The 22,621-nt window shown below is 43.3% G+C and overlaps 1 protein-coding gene across 2 annotated transcripts in view; it reads left to right on the top strand.

The window, feature by feature from the left end:
• Window positions 1-20,748, top strand: part of KIAA0232 (KIAA0232 ortholog) — a 34,470-nt gene extending 13,722 nt beyond the window's left edge. Inside the window, exons 4-9 of one of the 2 annotated variants that reach the window (XM_075857802.1) lie at window positions 7,027-7,117; window positions 9,041-9,119; window positions 10,350-13,509; window positions 14,521-14,629; window positions 14,980-15,074; window positions 17,691-20,748. In XM_075857802.1, the coding sequence (XP_075713917.1) occupies window positions 7,027-7,117; window positions 9,041-9,119; window positions 10,350-13,509; window positions 14,521-14,629; window positions 14,980-15,074; window positions 17,691-17,867 (3,711 nt within the window). In that variant the 3' untranslated portion in view covers window positions 17,868-20,748. Of the gene's footprint in view, window positions 1-7,026; window positions 7,118-9,040; window positions 9,120-10,349; window positions 13,510-14,520; window positions 14,630-14,979; window positions 15,079-17,690 lie in introns of both variants that reach the window. The other variant, XM_075857811.1, reaches the window with a different exon arrangement.
• The last annotated feature ends 1,873 nt before the right edge of the window (window positions 20,749-22,621 follow it).

Here is a 22,621-nt window from a genome sequence, read left to right as displayed (position 1 = left end):
GACCTGACGCAGCTGTGTGAAGCAGACCTCAGCTCTGCAACTCTCTGTAAGGGTGCAGTCACACGCGGCTGATTTTGTTGCAGATTTTTTCTGCGACTCCAAATCCATTCCATTCATTTGAATGGAACCTGCAGAAATCCGTGTACCTGCGGCAGAAACAACCCCATTCAGATGAATACAACAGACTTGTTGTCACAGAAAATGTCTGCAACAAAATCTGCCATGTGTTGCTGCACCCTAAGGGTATGTGCACACGCCAGCTGGCTTTTACGGCTGAAATGACAGCCTGTTTTCAGAAGAAAACAGCTGCGTCGTTTCAGCCGTAAATGCTCCTCCTCGTATTATGCGAGGCGTCTGTGACGCTCGTATATCTTGAGCTGCTCTTCATTGAGTTCAATGAAGAACGGCTCAAATTAATTTGCAAAGAAGTGCCCTGCACTTCTTTGCCGAGGCAGTCAATTTACTCGTCGTCGTTTGACAGCTGTCAAACGACGACGCGTAAATGACAGGTCGTCGGCACAGTACGTCGGCAAACCCATTCAAATGAATGGGCAGATGTTTGCCGACGTATTGTAGCCCTATTTTCAGACGTAAAACGAGGCATAATACGCCTCGTTTACGCCTGAAAATAGGTCGTGTGAACCCAGCCTTAATCTCCAGTGGGGGAACGAGCTGCACGTTTGTTCTTCCAGGAAACCGTAGCAAGAAAAAAAGAATCTGCTGCAAAGCTCCTATTATTTATAAAAGAAGCCGCACAGCGCAGGGTCATACTCGGTCCGGCTTGAGACAAAACGTGCTTCTTGTTCCCCCGCTGGAGCTTTACAGAGAGTTGCAACACTGCACGGAGGTCTCTTCTGCTGAAACGCAGTAGGGGCTCGTGCACACGACCATTGTCTTCAGTTTTCTAACCGGTTGTGTTTGCGGATAGCATACTGAACCATTCATTTATATGGGTCTATGCGCATGCTTTTTGTTTTTGCTGATCTGTGTCCGTTCCACAAATTATAGAACTGGTTCGTATCTGTGGTCAGTCTCATCCATTCTAGTGTATGGGCCTGCAAAAAAAAAAAAATGGACCGTACACAGAAGCCACTAGGTAGGATCTGTATTTTGTGGTCCACAAAACTGCTCATATCAGGGTTCTGTTTATCGGTTCCATCCGACCTTTCTGTCGGCAGAACCGATGAATGGAAAGCCAAACGGAAACCATACTTTCCATTTTAATGGTAATTATCTAGTTGCATTTGGTTTACCTTATGTGAAGTGTTTTGGTGTGTTTTTTTCACGGAAACAAGGGACTAGTCGACTGCGCTATTGTTTCCACCAAAAAAAACGAACTTTATGGAACGGAAACAGATGGAAATCAACTACAACTAAAGCGCTACCATTGAAATCGAAAGTAATGCAAATCAAAGCTCTAGTTTCAGTTTGGCTTTCCATTCATCGGTTCCTCCAACAGACCGGTCGGGCAGAAGCTGATGTGAACAGGCCCTTATAATTGGAGATTTGCTTTTTAAAATAAATCTGAAATTCCCTGGGAAGCAAGAATCTGTTTGCAGCAGTAAATGTCACACGTTGTATTTACACCATAATGAGATGAAACTGAAAGATCTGATTGTAAGGGGAAATATTCAGATAGTGAAGGACAGTTATTTCCTATTATGCTGTATTTAAAGTTTAGAGGTCGGGTAGAAACTGGGGAAATGGATCAAAGCTGGTGAGAGAAAGTACAGCAGTAGAGCACCTTTTGGAAAATATCGGCGACTTAATTGGTTGCTATAAACAACTACTCCACTTTTTACACATCTCCCTCTATGTATTCATTTTCTCATACCTAAAATGAAGCCTTTTTCAAAATATCACGATGTAAGTCTACCCTACCACAGAAGTAGTTTTTTTTATGGGTTTCATGCAACGTGATTATCACGAAAAGATGTCACTTCTTGATCTGTGGGGGTCTGACTGCCAGGAACCCCTCCGACACTAAGAAGGATGGAGCTCAGTTACGCAGTGTGACTCCTTCATAGATTACCCCTGGACACTTGCTCTACAGGGAACCGCAACACAGCCAAGTGGGGGGCTGGAAAGATGCGGAAGGGTTCTCTGCCCCTTTGTTCTCGCGATTATCTTGGCTATATGTCATAACATTAGAAGATAGGAAATACACCTTCAGGTGCCAGACCTCGGCTCTACTCCTTGCTGCTGCCTAACTACAAAAGAGGAACCCATGCTGCTCGGTCCAGCTATCAATCTGATCATTTGTTTCTTATCTGTTTTTGTTATCAAGTAGTATTTTTTGTTTTCTCTCAAACTGACCAGACCCTGACAGTCTAGTCTTGTGGCGAATGCTCCAAGATAAGTAGATGATGGTAAAACCTCCAATGAAAGTGTCATAAGTTTAAAGGGGTTCTCCGCTTTGGACAATCCCTACTTGTTTGGAGGGTCCCTTGACAATAAGCATATCACAAAGCGACCCTCTGCTAAACGTGGAGATATATAGTTTTCTATGGTTTGATTCAGTATTTGCATGTAAAAAGCTGCTGATGCTGCCAGGATTCCTAGTGACAGCCTGTGAGTCTTCATTGCCCCGCCCACACAGTGATTGACAGCTCTCTCCCTGCTTCTACAAACTCAGACCTGATGCACGTGACCGTAATGGTTTTTACTGTCCGCAAATACTGATCCGACTACTACGAATACACATCCGTTGCCATCCGCGGGTGCGAAAGCAGCCATATACTTCTATGGGTGAGTCGCGGACAAGAATAGGACATGTTCTATACTTTGCGAATCATTTCTACTGCCCGGACACATCTGTAAATATACGGAAAGGTGTCCGTGACCTTTGGAAATGAACGGGTCTGCAATTTCATCTATAATTCCGGGTGAATACTCTGGTCATGGGGCCTTATACAGGAAAAGCTGCAGTTCACTGTGTGTGGGCAGGGGGAATCAGGACTCACAGGCTCTGAGTCCTGGCAGCATATAAACAGCTATTTACATACAAATAGTAAGTCTGAGCCATAGTTTTCTATGATTTGATTCAGTAAGACTGGCGTTTCATACGCTGGAGTAAGATGTGCCAAATTTATTAAAGGCACACGCTTAATAAATCTTGGGTTGTCCGTTTGCCCCACGCTGAAATCTATGCCAGCTACGGGCTGATGTAGAATCCCACTATCATTTAAGCCAATTTCTGGGGTCAATTTTGTTGGGCCACAAATGGGCCCCATCCACGGTTTTTTCTAAAAGAGACGAAAGCGCCGTAAAAGGGGGAAAAGTCGGTTTTGTGCAAAACAGACGTGCACAAATATTTGCAACATTTTTCCGCCAGAATATTAATGCAAATGGAATCATCTTTCCCCTTTATCTCCAAGATCTGCATCTGCCCCTCTATCCAATGATGCCCTCAGATATGGTAACATAGGAGACCCAGCATATCCACTTTGAACATTAGCTTCACATTGAAATCCATGTCTGGGTAAAATGGGGCAGATCCTCCAGAGTGAGCCATGTTCTTTAAAACCACTTGCCACTCTGGCCAAGCTATGAGGATCCCTTCCTTCTGTAAGAAAATGGGTTTCCTATGCTAGATCCTACCCTTGGACCAGCTCAAATGGGTGACATCCCATTGCTTTGGAAAAGACAGGAAAAATTGAAATGAAAATTGACCTAGGGTTGTTCTAACCAAAGTAACTTTAAACCTTTGATAACCAACCTACGGCTGAGGTTTAGCTTTCAGGAAGCGTCCTCTAATCTGTGATGTTGCAGCATATAGTGTCTCATACAGACTATAGATTCTGATTGTCATCCTCGGCAGGAGTGGTCATCCATTTGTTTTGCTTGCATTTAAAGTGTAAATCTATATGGTAAAATAATAGTGTGGGGTGAATCACCCGGTGCCTGGGCTCACGTGGCCGGGCAGCTGACGCGCACACAACAGCTGCTTAATCCTTCACTGACAGCCCACATTCCAGGAAAAGCAATCCAGTGCACGGAGCCTGAATGCCCCTTACAGGAGATCATGAGCTCGCCCATTGCTAGAAAGAAGAAATTATTTATTTAGATTTCTGGCTGCGCAACGTGCGCTTATTATACAGCAAGGATAAAATGTGAAGTACGCACAGCCGTCCAGACCCTCTCCTGCTGGATATTCCATTCCAGCCAGCTTCAGTCGCAGGAGTCTACAGTGCCATACTTCCGGTCAACAATGCTGGAACCTCGATGGACTCTTAGTTAATAAGGTCCATCAGCAGCCATGTAAATCTGTCAGAAAACGGATTCGTCACAGTGTAATTGGGAAAAGTGATGGTAGTGTGAACAGAGCCTTATATTTCTGGTTGCCGTGGTTACATCCAGAGTCTGGTCTAGATCTCTTGTTTCCCCCTCCCCACCCCCCTTTACAAAAAAGGCTCTATTTGCGCTCACGTTCAGGCGCTACCATTGGTCTTGCAGCTCTATTCTTGCTGTTAAACACACCGGAACCCCCGATGGACCTATTAAAGCCAAGGGGGGTCTGTTGGGATTCGCTGGTTTTCTGGCATGGTTGTCATGGCTCTGTCATAATCCGAAGTAATGATGTAGTGTGTACAGAGCCTAAAACGCCTGCATACGTACACTATATTGCATGTGAACTTTTTTTTTTAAAGCATTTTTGACGTTTTATTGAGCAATATACCAGTATGAGCCGACGGTTCAGCACTTGTAGGTCTGCAGATTGCCCACCCCTCCCTGTAACTGTATACTAAATGTTTCTTTGACAGGAGGTCTTCAGGGACGGCCATTTGCCAGTAGCCGGGGTGGTGGGTGGTGTCTGTCAGATCCCTGATCCGTGTGTGCGCCTTGTCGTATTTATAGCGTGCACTTCAATTTCCTGGCATATCCTGAACCCGGGGTTAGAAGCGTGGAACAAGCTGAACAGTCAGATTTTCCATCTCTTCCCTCCTCCTGCTAATGAGGAGGCTTTCTGTAATATCTACTTGGCCATGTTATGTCTTTGGGTGTAGATGGCCTTTCTCCATCATCCTGCTTTGACAGCTGTCACAAACCGAAGAGGTGAAATGTCAGTGCGTTCTCCGTGAACTCATGAAATATTCACTTTTAATTGGCTCCCTGTATTTGTGAGCCACTGCCCAGTTCAGCTCCACACTTAGTCTGCCGCAAGATGCTATAGTGATCTCTTGGGGGTTGGTACGCTGCACTGTGAGCGGCCTCCCCCTCCTCCCTCCCCTTGCATTGCCGGCTATGAACCGCTCAGCACAACAGCATGCAGAACGTCAGCTGGTGCAAGACGTGCCTGATCCAGGAACAAATTGTTTGCTTCCGAAACTAGACTATGAGCGATGGTAAGGTAATGTAGCTTTTGTGATGGCGCAGGGACTAGCAGTATCTTGGGGGATGTGACTGGTAACTTGTCGTTCTCGGGGCTGCAGAAACATAAGTTACGGTGCACTTTAAGGTGTCGCTGGTTATGGAGTGAATTTGCTTAGTCATTCAGCAAAGGTTCAATAGGTTTTGCAGACTCTCTGGTGTCTGAATGCACTATAAGCGTTGTCGGCTGTCACATTAAATATATATTATATAGGAAGTCTAGTAAGGCGTTATTCACACTTCCGTCGTGGCTTGTGTTTTTTTTTACAGAAGCCACAATGCTGTTCTGGATCTGTCGTATGATACCAGCTGCACTTGACAGGCCATGTTGACGTTTTGATGGGAAGATGGTGCTAAATGCAGTGCTATTTCTCCAGTCGAATCTGATAGAATTTGCGGCGGAGGCTTTAAACTGAGATTCCAACACATGTGAACACCGCCTAAGTTATTGACTAGTTTAGTCTTAGAAATAATGTAAACCGGGTAGTCGTGCTGTATGATGCCTCTGTATCCAGTTGTTCTTGGTCACTAATGGTATTTTGCCTCTACCAAGATGGTGTTAAAGAAAAAAAAAAGAGGGTAACCTGCTTGGTGCCGCTGCGATGAACGCCTTCAGGATGCAGATGCAGTGTTATAAATATGACTTGTCCTGAAGCAGATGCCAATTGGCAGCGGTTGTCTTGAATGGATGTAAATTGCACAGTCTATGAACTATTACGAGCTCTTGATTAGAAGACTATTTCCGGCCAGCATTATGACATGGAGGGATGTGGCTACGCATGTTAAGAAGATTCAATAATGTTTCTTTCATATCAGTTGTCCCGTGACCGGGAAATACACATTCATGTGTTTAGTTTTTCTCCTGCTTAGGCCCTGTTCACATCTGCGTGCAGAAGATTTCTTTACCCTAGTCCTGTTTTATGCCTGTGGGAGTAGGGATATTGGCTGCGCTGTCTGGTCCTGGCCTCTTGCTGTCTGGTCCTGGCCTCTTGCTGTCTGTTCCTGGCCTCTTGCTCCCTCAGCCACGCTGCCTCAACTGGTGTAGGCCCTCCGTCTCCTCCCTATCGCCACGTGGCACCAAGCAGTCCTGACTAAGTACTGTGACTGGACGGCACCCAGCGGGGACATGAGCAGATCTCACGGGACAGTGCCTGAAATTGGGACTGTCCTGCTGGATCCAGGATGATTGGAAATTATGGGATAATCTGCTTCCACATGCGCAGATAAGGACTGCGCAGGTTCAAGAGAGAGGGCGATAAACACTTTTATATTCAATGGGCACCATTGTCCGCCAAAACCATTTCTTAGCTGATCACCAGGCCAGCCCCTTTAAGGCTTTGTTTTTAAGCGGATTACAAAGTGTGACATGGTTTGGAGACGAGGAATAGTAATGACCACTTGTCAATACATTTTCAGGAGTAATAACAGAGCAACGACACAATGCACAATTCTATGAAAAGATGCTCCAGTGTTAAATTATGGAGAATGCGCATATTTAATGAAACCGACGTGTCAGGAGAGAAGACAGATCCTCCTTCAAATATCTAGGCACGTTTGGTACCGATCTCTCTTGAATTGTCTATAATAGGAGAGATGGAGGTTGTCTGTGGTATTGGGGAAATCAGATTCATCATGTTTGTTTGTTTGTTTTTCTAGAGCTCTGGAATTGAAACTTTAGTGGAAGAGCTCTGCTCCAAACTGAAAGACCTCCAGAGCAGCCAAAGTGACCAGCTGCCCTCCAATAAAGGTAATAATTTTTCTCTTTAGCAATGATCTGTCCATTGTAGAATGATGCACTGTATACATATATCCAATAAGCAAACCATGAAGGACTTCTCCAATAAATAGGACATCACTCAGTGGCCGTTCTGTTCCATATAGTGACCTCTCCTATGTCATCTGCCTGTCAGTGCGACCTTGCTGCATTTATGGCAGAAATATTGTGAATCTCATCTTGGGTGATGGAAGATTAATGTCTTCACTCTGAGCAGCATTGTGTGAATAGAGAGGGTAGAAAGCCTTAAAGGGAACCTGTCACCAGCATTTCACCTATTAAACCAGCAATACCTGGTGGTAGTGGGTGAAAAATCATTTCTATATAACCTATAATTGTCTTCTTAGTCGGCTCTGTAGCTTTAGTATTCAGCTTTTTAGTGTTCCCACACCGTATGCTAATGAGCATAAAAGAGTCAGATCTTCATTTGAAAAGAGTCAAATCTTCGTTTGAAAAGAGTCATAACTTCATTCCTCAAGTCTTCCCGAGTTTTTCCTGCCTCCTTACTTTTGATTGACAGCTCCTCGTCTTCCCCCAGCACACAAAATCCCGCGCTTATGCACTGATGTCCTTTTCTGGTGTGTGCGCACAAAGGGACACCGGATTATTACGATAAAAGGCGCAAAATGTTTGCAGACCGTTATTTACAGTCGGAGGAGGAGTTTAGGAGAGGGGATAACGGCAATGAACTTTTGATAGCAGCGGCCAGTGAGGGATAAGTAAAGCTCAATAGGTGAAATGCTGGTGACAGGTTCCCTTTAAGAGAGCTGTCCATCATTACAACCCCCTTCACTGGAGATCCATGTTATTGGGCCACGCAGCAGATCTCTCAGCTGACTGTTGTTGAATGCATTAGTTCTAGAGAAGTCGAGGTTTGTTAGACTGAAAATTCAGTATTTAAAGGGAATGTGTTGCCAGAAAAACATGTTTTTTTTTTAAAAATTAAACATTTAGTGTGTGGGTGATTAAACATGGTTCAAATTTTTTTTATTTTTTTCACGAGTCAGGAAATAGTCAGGAAATATTATAAATTAATTCTAATTTATAATACTACCCATTTTTGGTCACTAGATGGAGCTAGTTCCCAAAATTGCAGCATTGCAACATTGGGTTAAAAGCCCTCGCTCTAGTGAGCTCTCAGCATCCCCCCCTCCTTTATCCTGGCTAGTGCCGGGATAAACGAGGGGTTTGAAAGGTTTAACCTCCTACACTGTGTGTCGCCATTTTTTGAGGTAACCCACAGTGTAGTAGGTTTACATACAGTAGTAAACACACACAAACACTAACATACATTGAAATCTCTTACCTGCTCCTGCCGCCGCGGCTCCCTCCGGCCCGTCCGCTCCCTTTGCTGCCGCTGTTCCATGTGCACAAGTCCGGAAGCCGCGACCGGAAGTAGTAATATTACTGTCCGGCCGCGACTTCCGGTCCACAGGAAAATGGCGCCGGACGGCGCCAATTTCGAATAGGACTGTGTGGGAGCGGCGCATGCGCAGTTCCCACACAGACGCCGTACACGGCAGTCAATGGGACGGGAGCCGTTCGCAGTCCCTATGGGACTGTGGCTGCCGTATTCCATGTCTGTGTGTGTCGTTAATCGACACACACAGAAATGGAACAAAAAATGGCAGCCCCCATAGGGAAGAAAAAGTGTAAAAATAAGAAAAAGTAAAACACAAACACACAAATGAAAATAAACGTTTTTATTAAAGCACTAACATCTTTAACATATAAAAAAATAATTTGTGATGACACTGTTCCTTTAAGGGTTTTTTTCCCACACTAGTAAGTTGTCATCTCTCGAAGACTGGACTTCCTATAGTGGGATAACCCCTTAGGGTGTCCTCAGCGCTCTGTTCTTCCCTCCTTAATCGACTGTATTTATAACTTTCGCAGAAGACAAAAGTAATAAAGTCGATGGATCGCTGTCACCGGAAGCTACTTCATCTCCAGCAAGAAAGGATCAGGCAGAAATGTAAGTTCTATAAAGCTTGTGCTATGTGTAAGAATGATCGAGCATATGTTAAAGGGTAGCACAAGCTTTGACAAATGTCAGAGCAGCTTACACGGTAGGTGTATGGGCACTCTTTAAGCCAAATCCAGGAATGGGCCCTTAACAGAAGAAATCTATGAAGAAATGCCTTATAGGTCTGATCTGCTGGATCCAGTTCTGGTTTTAGCCTAAAAAAAATGCATGCAAAATCTGCACTGTGTGAACAAGGCCTAATACATCTTCTGCTAGATCGCAAAGTGGATTTCCATGAGTTTGCATAAGATGGTTTGTAGCAAGGTTTAAAGGGGTTATCCAGAGACCTAAAAATGGTCATTCTTGATAATATCTGTTAAGATGTCACTTACCAATATGCTTTAATTTTGAAATGTGTGCAGAATCGCCGATCCAAAACCCGGTCACGTGGAGCAGTCAGGCTGTAGTTTCATCTTACTCGAAGCGCCGACACAGCCCCACGTGACTGAAGGCTGCCTAGTGCTCCCGTTCGTGTCGGTGCGTCATCAAGCACGTGATCGCAAGTGGCAGGCACCGTGACTGCTCCGATCTGTGACTGCTGTTACCGAAAAGATTACAATTGCGAGCCACTCACGGTCATGTGACTAATCAGTGACAAGCCAATATGAAGCAGCAAGGGACCCGCTTCCTTTTTTCATATTGAGAACCTAGTCCTGATATGTGACTAGCTTAGCTATAGAATAGAGTATTTGTGCCAGTCCCTTGTCTCAGCTCCCAGTAATGTGAAAGAGCATTCTGGGATTTGTAGTGGTTTAGCGCTCGCTGAATGACTAAAGCAGGAAGTAAAGCAGCAGCGTGGTCATCATATCGGTGAGTGGTATGTCATTAAATAAAAAAATTCAAGTTGATTATTCATCAGAGAATACCTAATGGTGTTTAGTACATGTGTTTTTTTTTTCCTGCTGCCGTAGAGCCCCTTTAAAGGTTCTCCCTACCAACCGCACCCACATCCTCCCCTGAAAACACCGCAACCAGATTTCATCAGTCTATAGAGTAAAATGAGTCTACGTATAGTGTTTTGGTTTGTGGCGCTTCCCCCCCCCCCCCCCCCAAAAGTCAACTTGCGCTCATTTTGATAGCAAGACAGAAGTTAAATGAATCCGTTCGAATTTATTGGATTGGACAAGTGAAAAAAAATGTATTAATAACCTGTATGTTATTTTTTTTTCTTCATATTAGGTATTATGAAGCTTTTCCACCACTTTCAGAAAAGCCAATTTGCCTGCAAGAAATAATGACCGTATGGAACAAGTCAAAAATCTGCTCTTATTCTAGCTCCTCCTCATCTTCCACTGCCCCACAAACAAGCACCGAAACTCCATCACCAAAGAATTGCCATAGCGAAAGTGAAGCAGTAACGGCCAACAAGAACAACGGAGCTTCTAACGCTGTACAGGGAAAGAACCAACAAAGGAAAGGCAAAAACGAGAAAGAGAACAAGTTTAGTAATGGCGCAGTTGATGAGAGAACAAATATTTCGAAAAGTGTGAGGCACAAGTCAGATGGAAAGATCCGCCCTCGGTCATGGTCATCTGGCTCAAGCGAAGCAGGCTCAAGTTCAAGCGGTCATCGGGGCGAAACGAAAACCAGATTCATCAAAGTAAGACACAAAGTTAGGGAGGTCCGGAACAAAAAGGGGAAAGCTGGTCCAAAGGTTCCATCCAAAAACAGCGAGAGGAAAAATGTGGCAGTGGGCAGCGGTGCAAGTTCAGTGAAGCCGGGCTGCAAGAGAGCGAAACGTCAAGTAAAAGAATATGCATGGAAAGAAATGGAGAAGGGAGATGATGTCTTCGAAAGGAGAAGAAAGGAAACTGAATTCAGAGAGGAGCCCTTGTGGTATACGGAGCCTATAACCGAATACTTTATTCCTCTGAGCAGTAAAAGTAAATTGGAAACCACCTATAGAAAAAACCGCAACTGGTATAAGGCATCCGAAGGGATAGAAGAGCTGTCGGAGATTGTAAAAGATCTTCATCTAAATAACCACAATATCCACGAAACATACCTCGCCGCGGGCACCTTTATTGCGGGGCACTTTGTAGAAATGCCCGCAGTCGTAACAGAGACTAGTGATCACACAGGGACCTCGAACTGTTCTCTTCTAGAGGACATTTATTTGGATGATGTTCATCCTGTAGAACTCACACACTTCTATGAAGTCGAAATTGATCAATCCATGTTGGATCCAGGTGCCTCAGATAAAACGAAAGGAGAAAGTCGCATCTTGAATATGATTCGACAAAAAGGCAACGCAAAAAGTGATATTGAGGCTGAATCTTGCAAAGCGTTCGACGACCAGGAGTTGCGAGGGGAGAGTGCAATATGGACAGGATCAACTAGTTCTATCGGTGCTGAAGGCTTTTTCTTGCAAGATCATAGTAAACTAGCTCAATTTTGGGAGTCCTGTTCACCTTCAAGTTCAGCCGATGCAGACGGGGAGAGTTTGGGAGGGGACTCCCCGGGTACATTCTCCCCTTTTTTCGACAGCACAAAGCTCAATACACACATGCACGCAGGCAATCAAGATTTATTTTTTGATGGAACGGATTCTTATTTTTCAGTGTTTGAAGTGCAATGCAGTAATTCTGTATTCTCATTGCCCAGGGAGAGCGTGTTCAATGAGAAGTGTAAAGCAGAGTCTTCTTCCAGCATGAATGGGTTTGGGAAAACTCAGTCGCGATTACTTATATGGACCAAAAATAGTGCCTTCGATGAAAACGAACAGTGTTCAAATCTTTCAACAAGAACCTGCAGTCCATGGTCGCATTCAGATGGAACCCGATCAGATACAGAGGCTCTGAACAGTCACCTAGAAGATTATACTCCGTTGAATGCAAAAGATACGAATTATATTCTTCCCACAGTCACTTTAACTTTTCAAGATGATCTTCACGGTATAAAATCACAAAATTCGTTCCTTAAAAACAGAACTTTAGGAGAGGAGCCGGTGCTGGTATTGGGCAAGAAATCGAAGTTAGAGTCACTTTGCGGCATTCAGCTAGAACAGGAAAATGAAGAAATATCCGACACTACAGAGGCTGAACCTAAAAGCAGCGTTCATAGACGCGGATACGGCTCAGGGGTCATCAAAGACTTGTGGGCGAATGTGGAAGATGATCTGTTTCCGCTAGATGTAAATACCTTTAGTTGTCAAGATGCGAACGATACGGAAGAAGCAAGTTTTCAAGAGCCCAGTAAGGCTGTTCAGAGATCCGAATACCATCTTTGGGAAAGTCAAAGGAACCATGCAGAAAAGAGAGCGTTTCTCAACTGCGAGACCGCCAAGGTTGATGGCGGAGATTATATGACTCCCTCGAAACCTTGGGATATAAACCATGTGAATGAGAATTCATTTATTCTTGGAGGAGTTTATGGGGAATTTGGAAGCTTTAATGGTGAAGATGAGTGGGCTGTGGTGCCACAGAGTCCAGCAAAAGCAAGCTTACTGAATTGTGCCGCCTCGGAGGTTGTTACAATAGCTGGTACTGACGTGTTCACGACACCGGGGAATAGCATTGCTCCCGGGCATCGCCAGCTATGGAGACCGTTTGTCTCTTTCGAAGAAAATGAGCAAAATGGAGATAAAGGCTCGAGCAAGGGGTTTTCTTTTATATTGCATGAGGATCTCCTTGGCACATGTGATAATTTTAAAGTGGAGGAGCCGGGCGTGGGTTACTCCTTCTCGTCTTTTGAGTTAAACAATAGATTTTCTCAAGTGCTTCATGTCGAGTGCTCCTTTGAACCTGGAAATATTATTACCAGTAGTCCTAGTTTTAAACCAAAAGCTTTGTGCTCGGATTCAGAGGGCGATATTAGCCATCCCCGAATCTGTGGCGTGGACAGAACGCAGTATAGATCAATAAGAATTTCCCCACGCACACACTTCCGCCCAATATCTGCATCTGAGCTGTCTCCCGGCGCAGGGAGCGAGTCGGACTTTGAATCTGAAAAAGATGAGGTCGTCGCGCCTACTCTTTCGGAGGGCGAGACGTTCGAAGATCCACAGGATGATCTCAAACCTCTTGAAGAAGATGCCGAGAAGGAAAGTCATTTCTTTGGAAAGTCTGAGCTTGAATCTGGGAAGTTTCTCCCTAGACTACAGAAGTCGGGCATGGAGAAAAGTGCACAGACTTCTTTGGATGGTCAAGAAGAATCGCTTGCCGCATTGCCTCCGGAGAAACGGGATCGCTTGGACTTTAGGATTATAGAGTCATTTGAAAGTGACGGGACGGAGAACTCCAAAAGAAGCTGCAAAATGTTGGAGTCGAAAAGTAAAGGAGATGTAAAGGAAAACCTTAATACTGGATGCAATCCTACATCTGAAGAAGACTTGGGGGAGGTATGTACACTGGCTGCACTTTACAATGTATACGATTTAGAAGAATGTGTCATACACGGATATGCACTATTTTCCCCATGGAAATTAAAGGCGTTTTCCCATTAGGGACATTTATAACATATCCACAGGATGTCATAAATGTCAGATAGATGTGGGACCCGCGCCTATCTCTAGAACGGGGCGCCCTAAACCCCATTCCACCTCTCGAGGTTTAGGGGGCACCATTCTAGAGACAGGTGTGGGACCCGCATCTATCTGACATTTATGACATGTCCTGGATATGTCATAAATGTCCCTAATCGGAAAATCTGTTCACTTGTATCCTAGGAATTATTACGCCGCATGCGTAAAAAAAAAAACAACGATTAGTGCAGCACATAGCCACCCGTTAATCACCAAATCCCTGTGTTTTTTATTAGCTTTTTTTTCTTTTTTCTGGAGGATTGGAAAACTTAAAGACCATTTGTCATTATCAACCACAAGCAATAAGGCCTCATGCACACGGCCGTGTTCGGTCAGTGATATACGGACTGCATGTCGGCCGCATTTCCCAGACTGAACACCGCTCAGGGAGCCGGGCTCCTAGCGTCATAGTTCTGTATGATGCTAGGTGCCCCTGGCTCCCCGTGGGAATACTGTCCCGAACTGAAACGTGTTTTCAGTACGGGACCGTATTCCCACGAGGAGGCAGGGACAAACAAAACCTTTTATTTTAGACGTCGGTAACCGTTACAACACCCAGACCCACAAAGTTCTATGGAGCAGAACCCTATGGCGGTTTAAGTACGGTTCACGAGAACCACGCAGGGTCTGGATGTTACGGATGTATTATGGCCTCCCGAAAAGACCTTTCTCTGCTGTGCGTGTGTCAGAAATCTCCAGAGTAGACAAGTTTTTTGTTTTTTTTGGGTAATTCTTAAAACACCTTTTGTAAATGACTTCTCCTCCTATACTAGATTTTATTTAGCAAATATGCATAAAACGAATAACTTTTTTTTTATATATATACAGTATCAAACTCTAAGCATCAACCTACAGGGCGTAAATGCTGTTAACGAAAAGCAGTGCTGGTGGCAGAAGGCGCTGTACTCACCGTTAATTTCTGGATCCTGCTGTGACTGTAAGGAAACTGTTAAACTTTCTAATGACGGTTGTCACTGGTGCGTGATGGTATAAGGCTGGCTGACTGGTACTATTCAGGGCATGAAACCTTGGGTAGACATCAGCTGTTTGGGATCCTTGTACTGAAGGATAACAGTAGCACTTTGACAGTTTTCTCTACTCTGTAGAGGTTTGTTTTCAGATTTTGCTTTTGACTGTCTTCTCTTGATCTTTAAAGGAATGTCCTCAAATAACGCAATGTTAACCAGAAAAAATCTGCAGACTGAACTTACTGAAATATTGTGTATTATCATTTTTATTTAGCATTAATTCAATATTAAATCATTGTCTTTTTTTTTTCTTGCACAGCTTTATACACAGATGCCAAGGAAGACAGTTGTGTAGATCATACAGGTGGGAAGGATCTTCCTTGCGCTGGTTGGCATCCTCTTGAGATTGAGAAAGTAGGTAATGTGGTTTTTATATTCTGTATGCCCCATCCTTTGTACCTGCTGCAGAGTAAACCCATAAGAGGACATTGTAACACCTCAGGGAGTCATTGGGGTATTACCTTGTACTGATATTTTAAGGTGTTTGGCCTGCCCAGTAAGCAGCACTGTAAGACCTCATGCACGTGGCTGCGCCTGTAATCACGAGCCACGATTGCGGGCACTGCCGCGGACAGCCGTCTGCATTTTCAGCCCGTGCTCCCATACAAGTAACAGTGCAAATTATGGGAGCACTGACCGTAAAAAGCAAAGGATAGGAGAGGTCTTTTCTTGCGGTACACTTCTACGGCCCGAACACCTTCCCTTACATAGACGGGAAGGTGTCCATGGACAATAGAAGTGAATGTTTATGTACTTGCGGTCCGCAACTAGAGATGATTTTTATGGTCCTGTGCATGGGGCCTTATTTCAAGAGGGCATCTGAGTAAAGGTTCTTTCAGTGATAGAAATCTGTTAGGCACCGTGCACACAACCGTATTATTCATCCGTAATTACGGACCCATTTGTTTCTATGGGCTATGGACACCTTTACGGATTGGTGTCAGTGCCGTAGAAATGATAATACATGGCTTTTTTTTTTTGTCCATAATTACAGCATGGACTCCCCAAAAGTTTATTGGCGCTTCCGTAATTACGAACTGCTACGGATGTGTAGCCGTCTGTAATTACGCAAGCGTTGCTGTGCGACGCCAAGGGATTACCCAAGATTCCTCCCGTGTTTTTGTTTTGGTTTTTTTGGTGGATCCATAAATACAGATGCACTACGGACCGTATTTACAGACACCGTTCAGGCGGATGATTTATGGATGACTATAAACTAAGGATCTGTATTTAAGGATAGATGAAATCTACGGATGTGTGCATGGGCCCCCATGCACACGTCTCTAGATTTCATATTAAGGTAAATGCAATGGAGCCACGACACCGGACCAGCTCCACATAGATCTCTCCGATTATACCCCAACCTAAAAATTCAATCGTTTTTAAAATCTGTGATATGACGGCCCACAAGTCAGAATAAGTGCAGTCTAAGGCCTCATGCACACGACCGATTTGCGGCTTGGAGGGGCTGTCATCCACGGGCCGCCCGCAAGTCACGGGCTGTGCACATGACCTTGTACATTCATTTCAATGAGCCCGGACCGCAAAATGCGTCCCATATAGGACATGTCCTATCTTTTTGCGGTCCAGGCTCCCGAGCAATGCACGGACCGTGGAAACCACGGTCGTGTGCATGTGCTCATAGAAATTAGTGGGACCCACGGATTTTCAGGTGAATTGCAGCCGCAAAAACAGGTTCTGTTCTCCATATATTTTATAGCTAAAAACACAAGTTTGGGGGAGAAAAAAAGTTTGAGATCTGTCCTGGTTTCTGACAAAATACTTATGTAGGGACCACAGAGCCCCAGCATTAATTCCTGATCATTGTTCTGGGGAAGACCGCACATCTGACACATGAGGGCATCTCTGATCTGTGACATATCAGAACATTTACTACTGAAAGTACACAACCAAGATGTTTAACCCCTTCCTGCATATGGACATACAGGTCTGTCTTCAGTAAGAGGTATATCCTTCATCCTGACATAGACGTACGCCCTGGTAATTGCGGCAATTGTATGCAGTTATATAATGACCAGGGCCTGATTGAGGTATGCCTTAAATGGGTTGTCTCATGAAGATAACCTCTTTACGAATGGAAGCCAGGGCGGCAATCCGCTGATGAGGCTTCTTTTAAAGAGGCTCTGTCACCAGGTTATAAGTGCCCTATCTCCTAAATAATCTGATCGGCGCTGTAATGTACAATAACAGTGGTTTTTATTTTGAAAACCAATAATTTTTGAGCAAGTTATGAGCAATTTTAGATTTATGCTAATGAGTTTCTTAATGACCAAGTGGGCGTTGTACAGAGGAGTGTATGACGCTGACCAATCAGTGACCAAGCAGCATCATACACTTATTGTTCCAGCTGAGCACGATCCACAGCACAGTGTGATTGTGCAGTGAATGAAGCTGGGCTGGAACAATGAGAAGTGTATGATGCTGATTGGTCAGCGTCATACACTCCTCTGTACAACGCCCACTTGGTCATTAAGAAACTCATTAGCATAAATCAAAAATTGTTCATAACTTGCTCAAAAATTATCGTTTTTCAAAATAAAAACCACTGAGAGGGCACTTATAACCTGGTGACAGAGCCTCTTTAAATCTAGCTACTTTAACACCCAAAGAGATTGCCGCCACTTCTGGCGAGACATTTCCCCTGCAGCAGTCTCTGCGAGAGATATATAGCGTTACATGACAGCTATTCGAATGGATGGTCTGAGAGATCAGGAGCTGCTCTTACAGAGGGGCTCTCCTTTCTAGTTATCCCGATACCTCACTGGTATGGCTGTGCCTGGTGCCCACAGCTCATCCTGGGTAAAATACAAATAACAAAGTTCAGCTCATCATATAAAAAAAAGATTTTGATTTCTGACCAGGTTATGTGAACGGCTTCCGCCTCCAAGCTCTAATTTTACTGATCAAGCTGAGGATTGTTTAGTTTCATTTATTTTGTTTTGCTTGTAGACATCTGCATGTAACAAAGCGAAAATGACCATTGGATTCAGTGATGGGATACCAAGTAGCAGCTTCAGGAAGAAGATCTATTCAAGTGACAGTTCAAGCTCTGACGCTGCTTCTGAGGGAGGACACGAATGGGCCGATATATGCAGAGAAGAACTTTTCTCTCGCACTCAGCTGTAGTTCTGAAAGATCCGAGTGTTAAGAAGAGATAACGAGCCCTCGTCCGTCTGCTCCCTCTACAGTCTGCAGCTCTGGACCTCTTTAGTTACCACTTTAGATGTTTGTGTGCTTTTTTTTTGCTTTTTTTCTTGCAGTTTAGGTAGGGTATCAGCCTTCTCGATTCTTTTATTTTTCCTACGTTTTCTGACCAACTTTGCTTAGTATAGCTAGATTAAATTGTGTTGTCAGATGAAGAACGGATGTGCTTCTTTTAGTTAAAACCCTGCATCCAGTTTGCATTACCTCTTTTAAGTAATATTTTTTTTGGCTCCCCCCTTTTAGAGCTGTAGCTAGATTTGTTATCTCAACGTTGTAGAACCTACAGCTACTTCTGCCATTCAGAGAGATCTGACGTCTGGCGATTTTCTCTTACAAAATCTAGGAGATAAATATGTAACACTGTAATCAATCAGTGCCTTTCTGAATGCAGGAGAGTAGCATGGATGACTTGCCCAGTCTTTATTTGAAAACATATTTAAAAAAACGGAAAAAAATGAAATAAAAAGTATTCTAGGAGAAAAAAAAAAAAGTAGAAGCAATGAGATTGTGTTTAGAGACTTAAAGAATACTGTGTTTTCTATCCGATGATATTTTTGCGCCCGCTAACAGAGGAGAAAAGGATTTCATATTCTTGCTAATGGCATGAGCCGAAGGTATTTTGGGAAGTTTGTGCATGGGGAAAAAGCAAAGATAATTTCAGCTAATTTTTATTTTTTATTTTTTTTATTCCACCATCAAAATTTTTTGCATTCTAAGAATATTTGCAATTAATATTGAAAAAAACCAAAAAGCTGTATCCTGCAACTTTGAATTTACCATCAGTAATACTTTCTAAAGGTTTGTTTTTCAGGGTGTTTTTTTTTTTTTCCTCTACGTAAACATATGGCTAGGCAAAGTTTTCAAAATGGCGGCTGCAGCGGTTCTTAAAACGCAGACTGTAGTATCTGGATACTGTCTGATTTTAGTGTTTTGTCTTCTAAAATGTAAAAAAAAAATTGGATCCAAAATAGTTGGCCTACATTTTGGTTTCATAACTATGGAGTGGGTCTCAATCCGTTCTAGGGCCCAAAGTCGATGCTGGAAGTGCCCATTTTGGGTGGTTGTAGGGGGTTTTGATGTCAATTGCACGGACATAGGACTGTGGCTGTAGCAGTCCTCCTACATAGGCAGAAGTCTCACTGAGGTATTACATCAGGTTCCTGGATACGGCTACAATCAAGGACCATTAGGGGTCGAGTTAGATGCGAATATCATCTTTGTATACAGACTTTTTAGGTGCAAATGCTATGTGTGTTTGCCACTTTAACGGCTTCTCTCATGTACAATGACTTGGTCTGAAATCCCACGGCTGTTGCCATTAGTTGCTCCTTTTTTTGGGGGGTTTTTTGTTCTCGTTGCAGTTATTTAGTCAAGTAGTTTAGAAATGTTGTACTTTGAAAGGATGTAATGGGCAAGTATGTGCGTGCAATGGTGAATAAAACATGTTTTGGGTTTATTTTCAACATGAGCGTGGCTGAAATAAAGATTGATCCATGTATCATTTTATTCAACTCTGCACATGGTCAGTGTAACTGTTCACATTTATCGCACTCTTTGTGCTTCTAACACTTTCGTGCAGATTGTTCAAGCACAGTAAGAGCAATATTTGAAAAACAATTTACCAAAAGAAACCAATAAAAAGCATGCTTGGAACATCAGGAAATGCAAAAAGTTTAATATTGCTTTGGGAGAAATGGCGTAACCATAAAAGGCAATACAAAGTCAAAGTATTTGCGTTTGTGACAAAGTTCTGTCGCCTGAATACATGGTTTTGGGTTTTTTTGGTGTTTCCCCCCCCCCCCCCCTCCAAACCCTTCATCCCCAAAAAGTTGGGAAGGCAAAACTGTTAAAATATTTTTGCATTAATTCCTGGTTTTGCTGGGGTGTGTGAACTTGGCCTGACGATCGGTTCCCTCCCACTTTGTTTTGTAAGTTCAATATACGTTTTTGTCATTATACAGTGTTTAATGCAATTTGGGTTGTCATCTCATGACCCCCACCACCTGGGCTTGCTTCTATACAGCACAACTTTTTCAAATCCACGTATAGAAATAACTTGGATTTGTAGAATTATTATTTTTTCCTCCTGGTGGTTCATAAACACCCTTGTCTGAACATAGAGCGTGCGCGTGCGTCATTTTTTTTCCTTCAGACTTGGAATTCCTGGAGCTTCCTGAAAGGGTTATGTAAAACCTGCACTGAAAATAGTGACACGAACGCTTGGTACATTTTTGTTTCCGGTTGCACATTTTAAGCTATTGCAGTGACGAGGGCTTGGCTACAGAAAACAGTCATCAATTGTACATTGATGCTCATCACACAACTTGTCCTACATTACAAAGCACCTTTTTATTTTTTTTCTCACCTCTAACCCTCTATTTCTACTAAACAGTCTGATGTTCTTAGCACGGTGCCATTTCAGCTTCTTCAGAGACTGAGGTGACACTTAAGACCAAGGCAATAATTCATAGACTTTGTTTACTAACATCCTTCATGCAATAGACTTTCAGACCTGGAGTTGTGTACTTTCCTTTACACCCCCTTCCCTCCGACGTTTTTTTTTTTTTTTATTGGCAAAACGCTGAACGCACTGTGGTATGAAGCGCGTTGCATATCCACCGCACTGAAAGTATCAGTTTCCCATTTCCGGCTGAAATTCTGTTTTTACATTTCTTGTTTTGTTTTCTCCCCCTCCCCCCCCCCCCCTTTCAAGTGGTTGTATTGTTCTAATTTTCATGTACACCAAGAGTAACTTTTTGTTTTCTTGTGAACTTATTTAACACCCAATAAAGAGACAAAAAGACTTGTTTTCTCTGATTTCATGTGGTTGTAACCGCTTTACTGCGAAGTATTAACGCTTTGTTGTATAGTGTGGTGTCTATCTGCTACAATTCAGTCTAGCAGGCTGGTCGTGGACTTCTGTAGACTGCTATGGAAATAAATTCCAGCAGAGGGACAAAATTGCAGTCTAGAGACAGTGATAACCCCAAGGCTTAATACTGCTAATAACACACTTTAATTGGCTTAATGTGGATGTAGATCCTTGTCCTGGTTGCTTACACCCAAGAGTGCTCAAAGAGCTTAGTTCACTTATTTCTGTACCGGTGCTGCTAATATTTATAGATTCTCTTATAGTGCCATAAGACTGATGTAAATCTGGTGCCTAAATATTCAAAAAGGGATCTGTCATCTATAAAACCAGTAAACCCCTATTGTTCGAAAGATGTTCGAGGAGCTAATCAAGGACTACATACAGGACTATATGACCGAAAATATTTTGAGTAATAGCCAGCACGGGTTTATGATAGACTGAAGTTGTCAAACTAATTTTAAGTTGTTTTTTTTTTTTTTCCTTAGGTGGTAAGTAGAAGCAGCTGTGCACATAGTATTTTCGGACCTGTTGACACCGTCCCTCAGATACTTAAATTGGTAAATTTAAGCTCTACAACTTTTAGCCAGAAAAAAAAAAATCTGTCAAGGACTGTAGCTAGAGTGTTGTGGTCCATGATTTATATTCTGAATAGTCCACTGTTATAAGTGGGCTACCACATGGTTCCGTGCTGGGCCTGCTGTTAAATTTCTAGATGATTTTAAAAGGGATTAATAGCACTCCTATTTTTGCAAATTAAACAAAGTTATGTAATGACTATGAAAGATATTTATACATTACAAGCTGAGACACTGAGTGTTTGGGCATCCTCTTCGCAAATGAAGTTCAATGTGGATGAATGCCAAGTTGTGCACCTGGAAACTAATATTCTGCATGGACCATATGTCCTTGATGGAGTAAAACTAGAAGAGTCACTTGTTGAGAAGGATCTGGGTGTACTTGTAGATCATATACTAAATAACAGCATGCAATGTCAATCTGCTGCTTCTAAAGCTAGCGGGATAATGTTGTGTATAAACAGGACCTAATCTTACTGCTTTACCATGCATTAGATCATCAGAAGTATGCCGTTTAGTTCAGGGACAAGATTCATACAAAGAATGACCTACCTAAAGTTGGGAAAAATTAAATGCACCAAAAGAAAAAAAAATTGTGGAGCATGGTGAACCTGATTTATGGGGTAGGATTATGAGATACTTGAAGAGAGGAGAGCATAATCGAATTACTAGCTTTCCATAGAGTTATGGCCACATGTTACAATATTCTCAAATTGCAATGGTTGTCCTGGAACAAATTTGTATTGTAACTTGGAGGACCATTATATTGTGTACAGTGGGCACCAGTGTACAAGAAGGACATAGCAGAGCTGGAATGAGTTCATACCCACGTAATCTCTATGTATGAATATACAATATTTGACCAAATGCATGTGGACACGCCTCATTATTTATCGCAGGTGTTTTAGCCACCCCCAAGTGCATAAGATCCCAGCCATGCAATCCCCATAACTGGACATTGGTTGTAATGGTACGGGGTGGGGAGACGACAGGTGAGCCCTAATCTACCCGCAACACAGTCCCTGCCTACTTGCACGGCGTACAACTGGGCGACGGTCCCTACACTCGGTAAGTGCAAAGACAGACAACACAAGACAAGGGCACACAGAAGCAAAGGGGAGTAAGGGCAGTTGCCCATGGAAAACCGTGAGCAACAGGCAGTGGTGAACGAGCCAAATCAAACCAGGAGAGTACGTAGTAGCAAAACAGAGCAGGAGAATAGTCGGGCT

This window comes from Rhinoderma darwinii, chromosome 1, assembly GCF_050947455.1.
Source record: "Rhinoderma darwinii isolate aRhiDar2 chromosome 1, aRhiDar2.hap1, whole genome shotgun sequence".
Classification (NCBI taxonomy): domain Eukaryota; kingdom Metazoa; phylum Chordata; class Amphibia; order Anura; family Rhinodermatidae; genus Rhinoderma; species Rhinoderma darwinii.
Note: the sequence above shows the minus strand (reverse complement) of the source record. Positions and strands in the feature narration are given on the sequence as shown.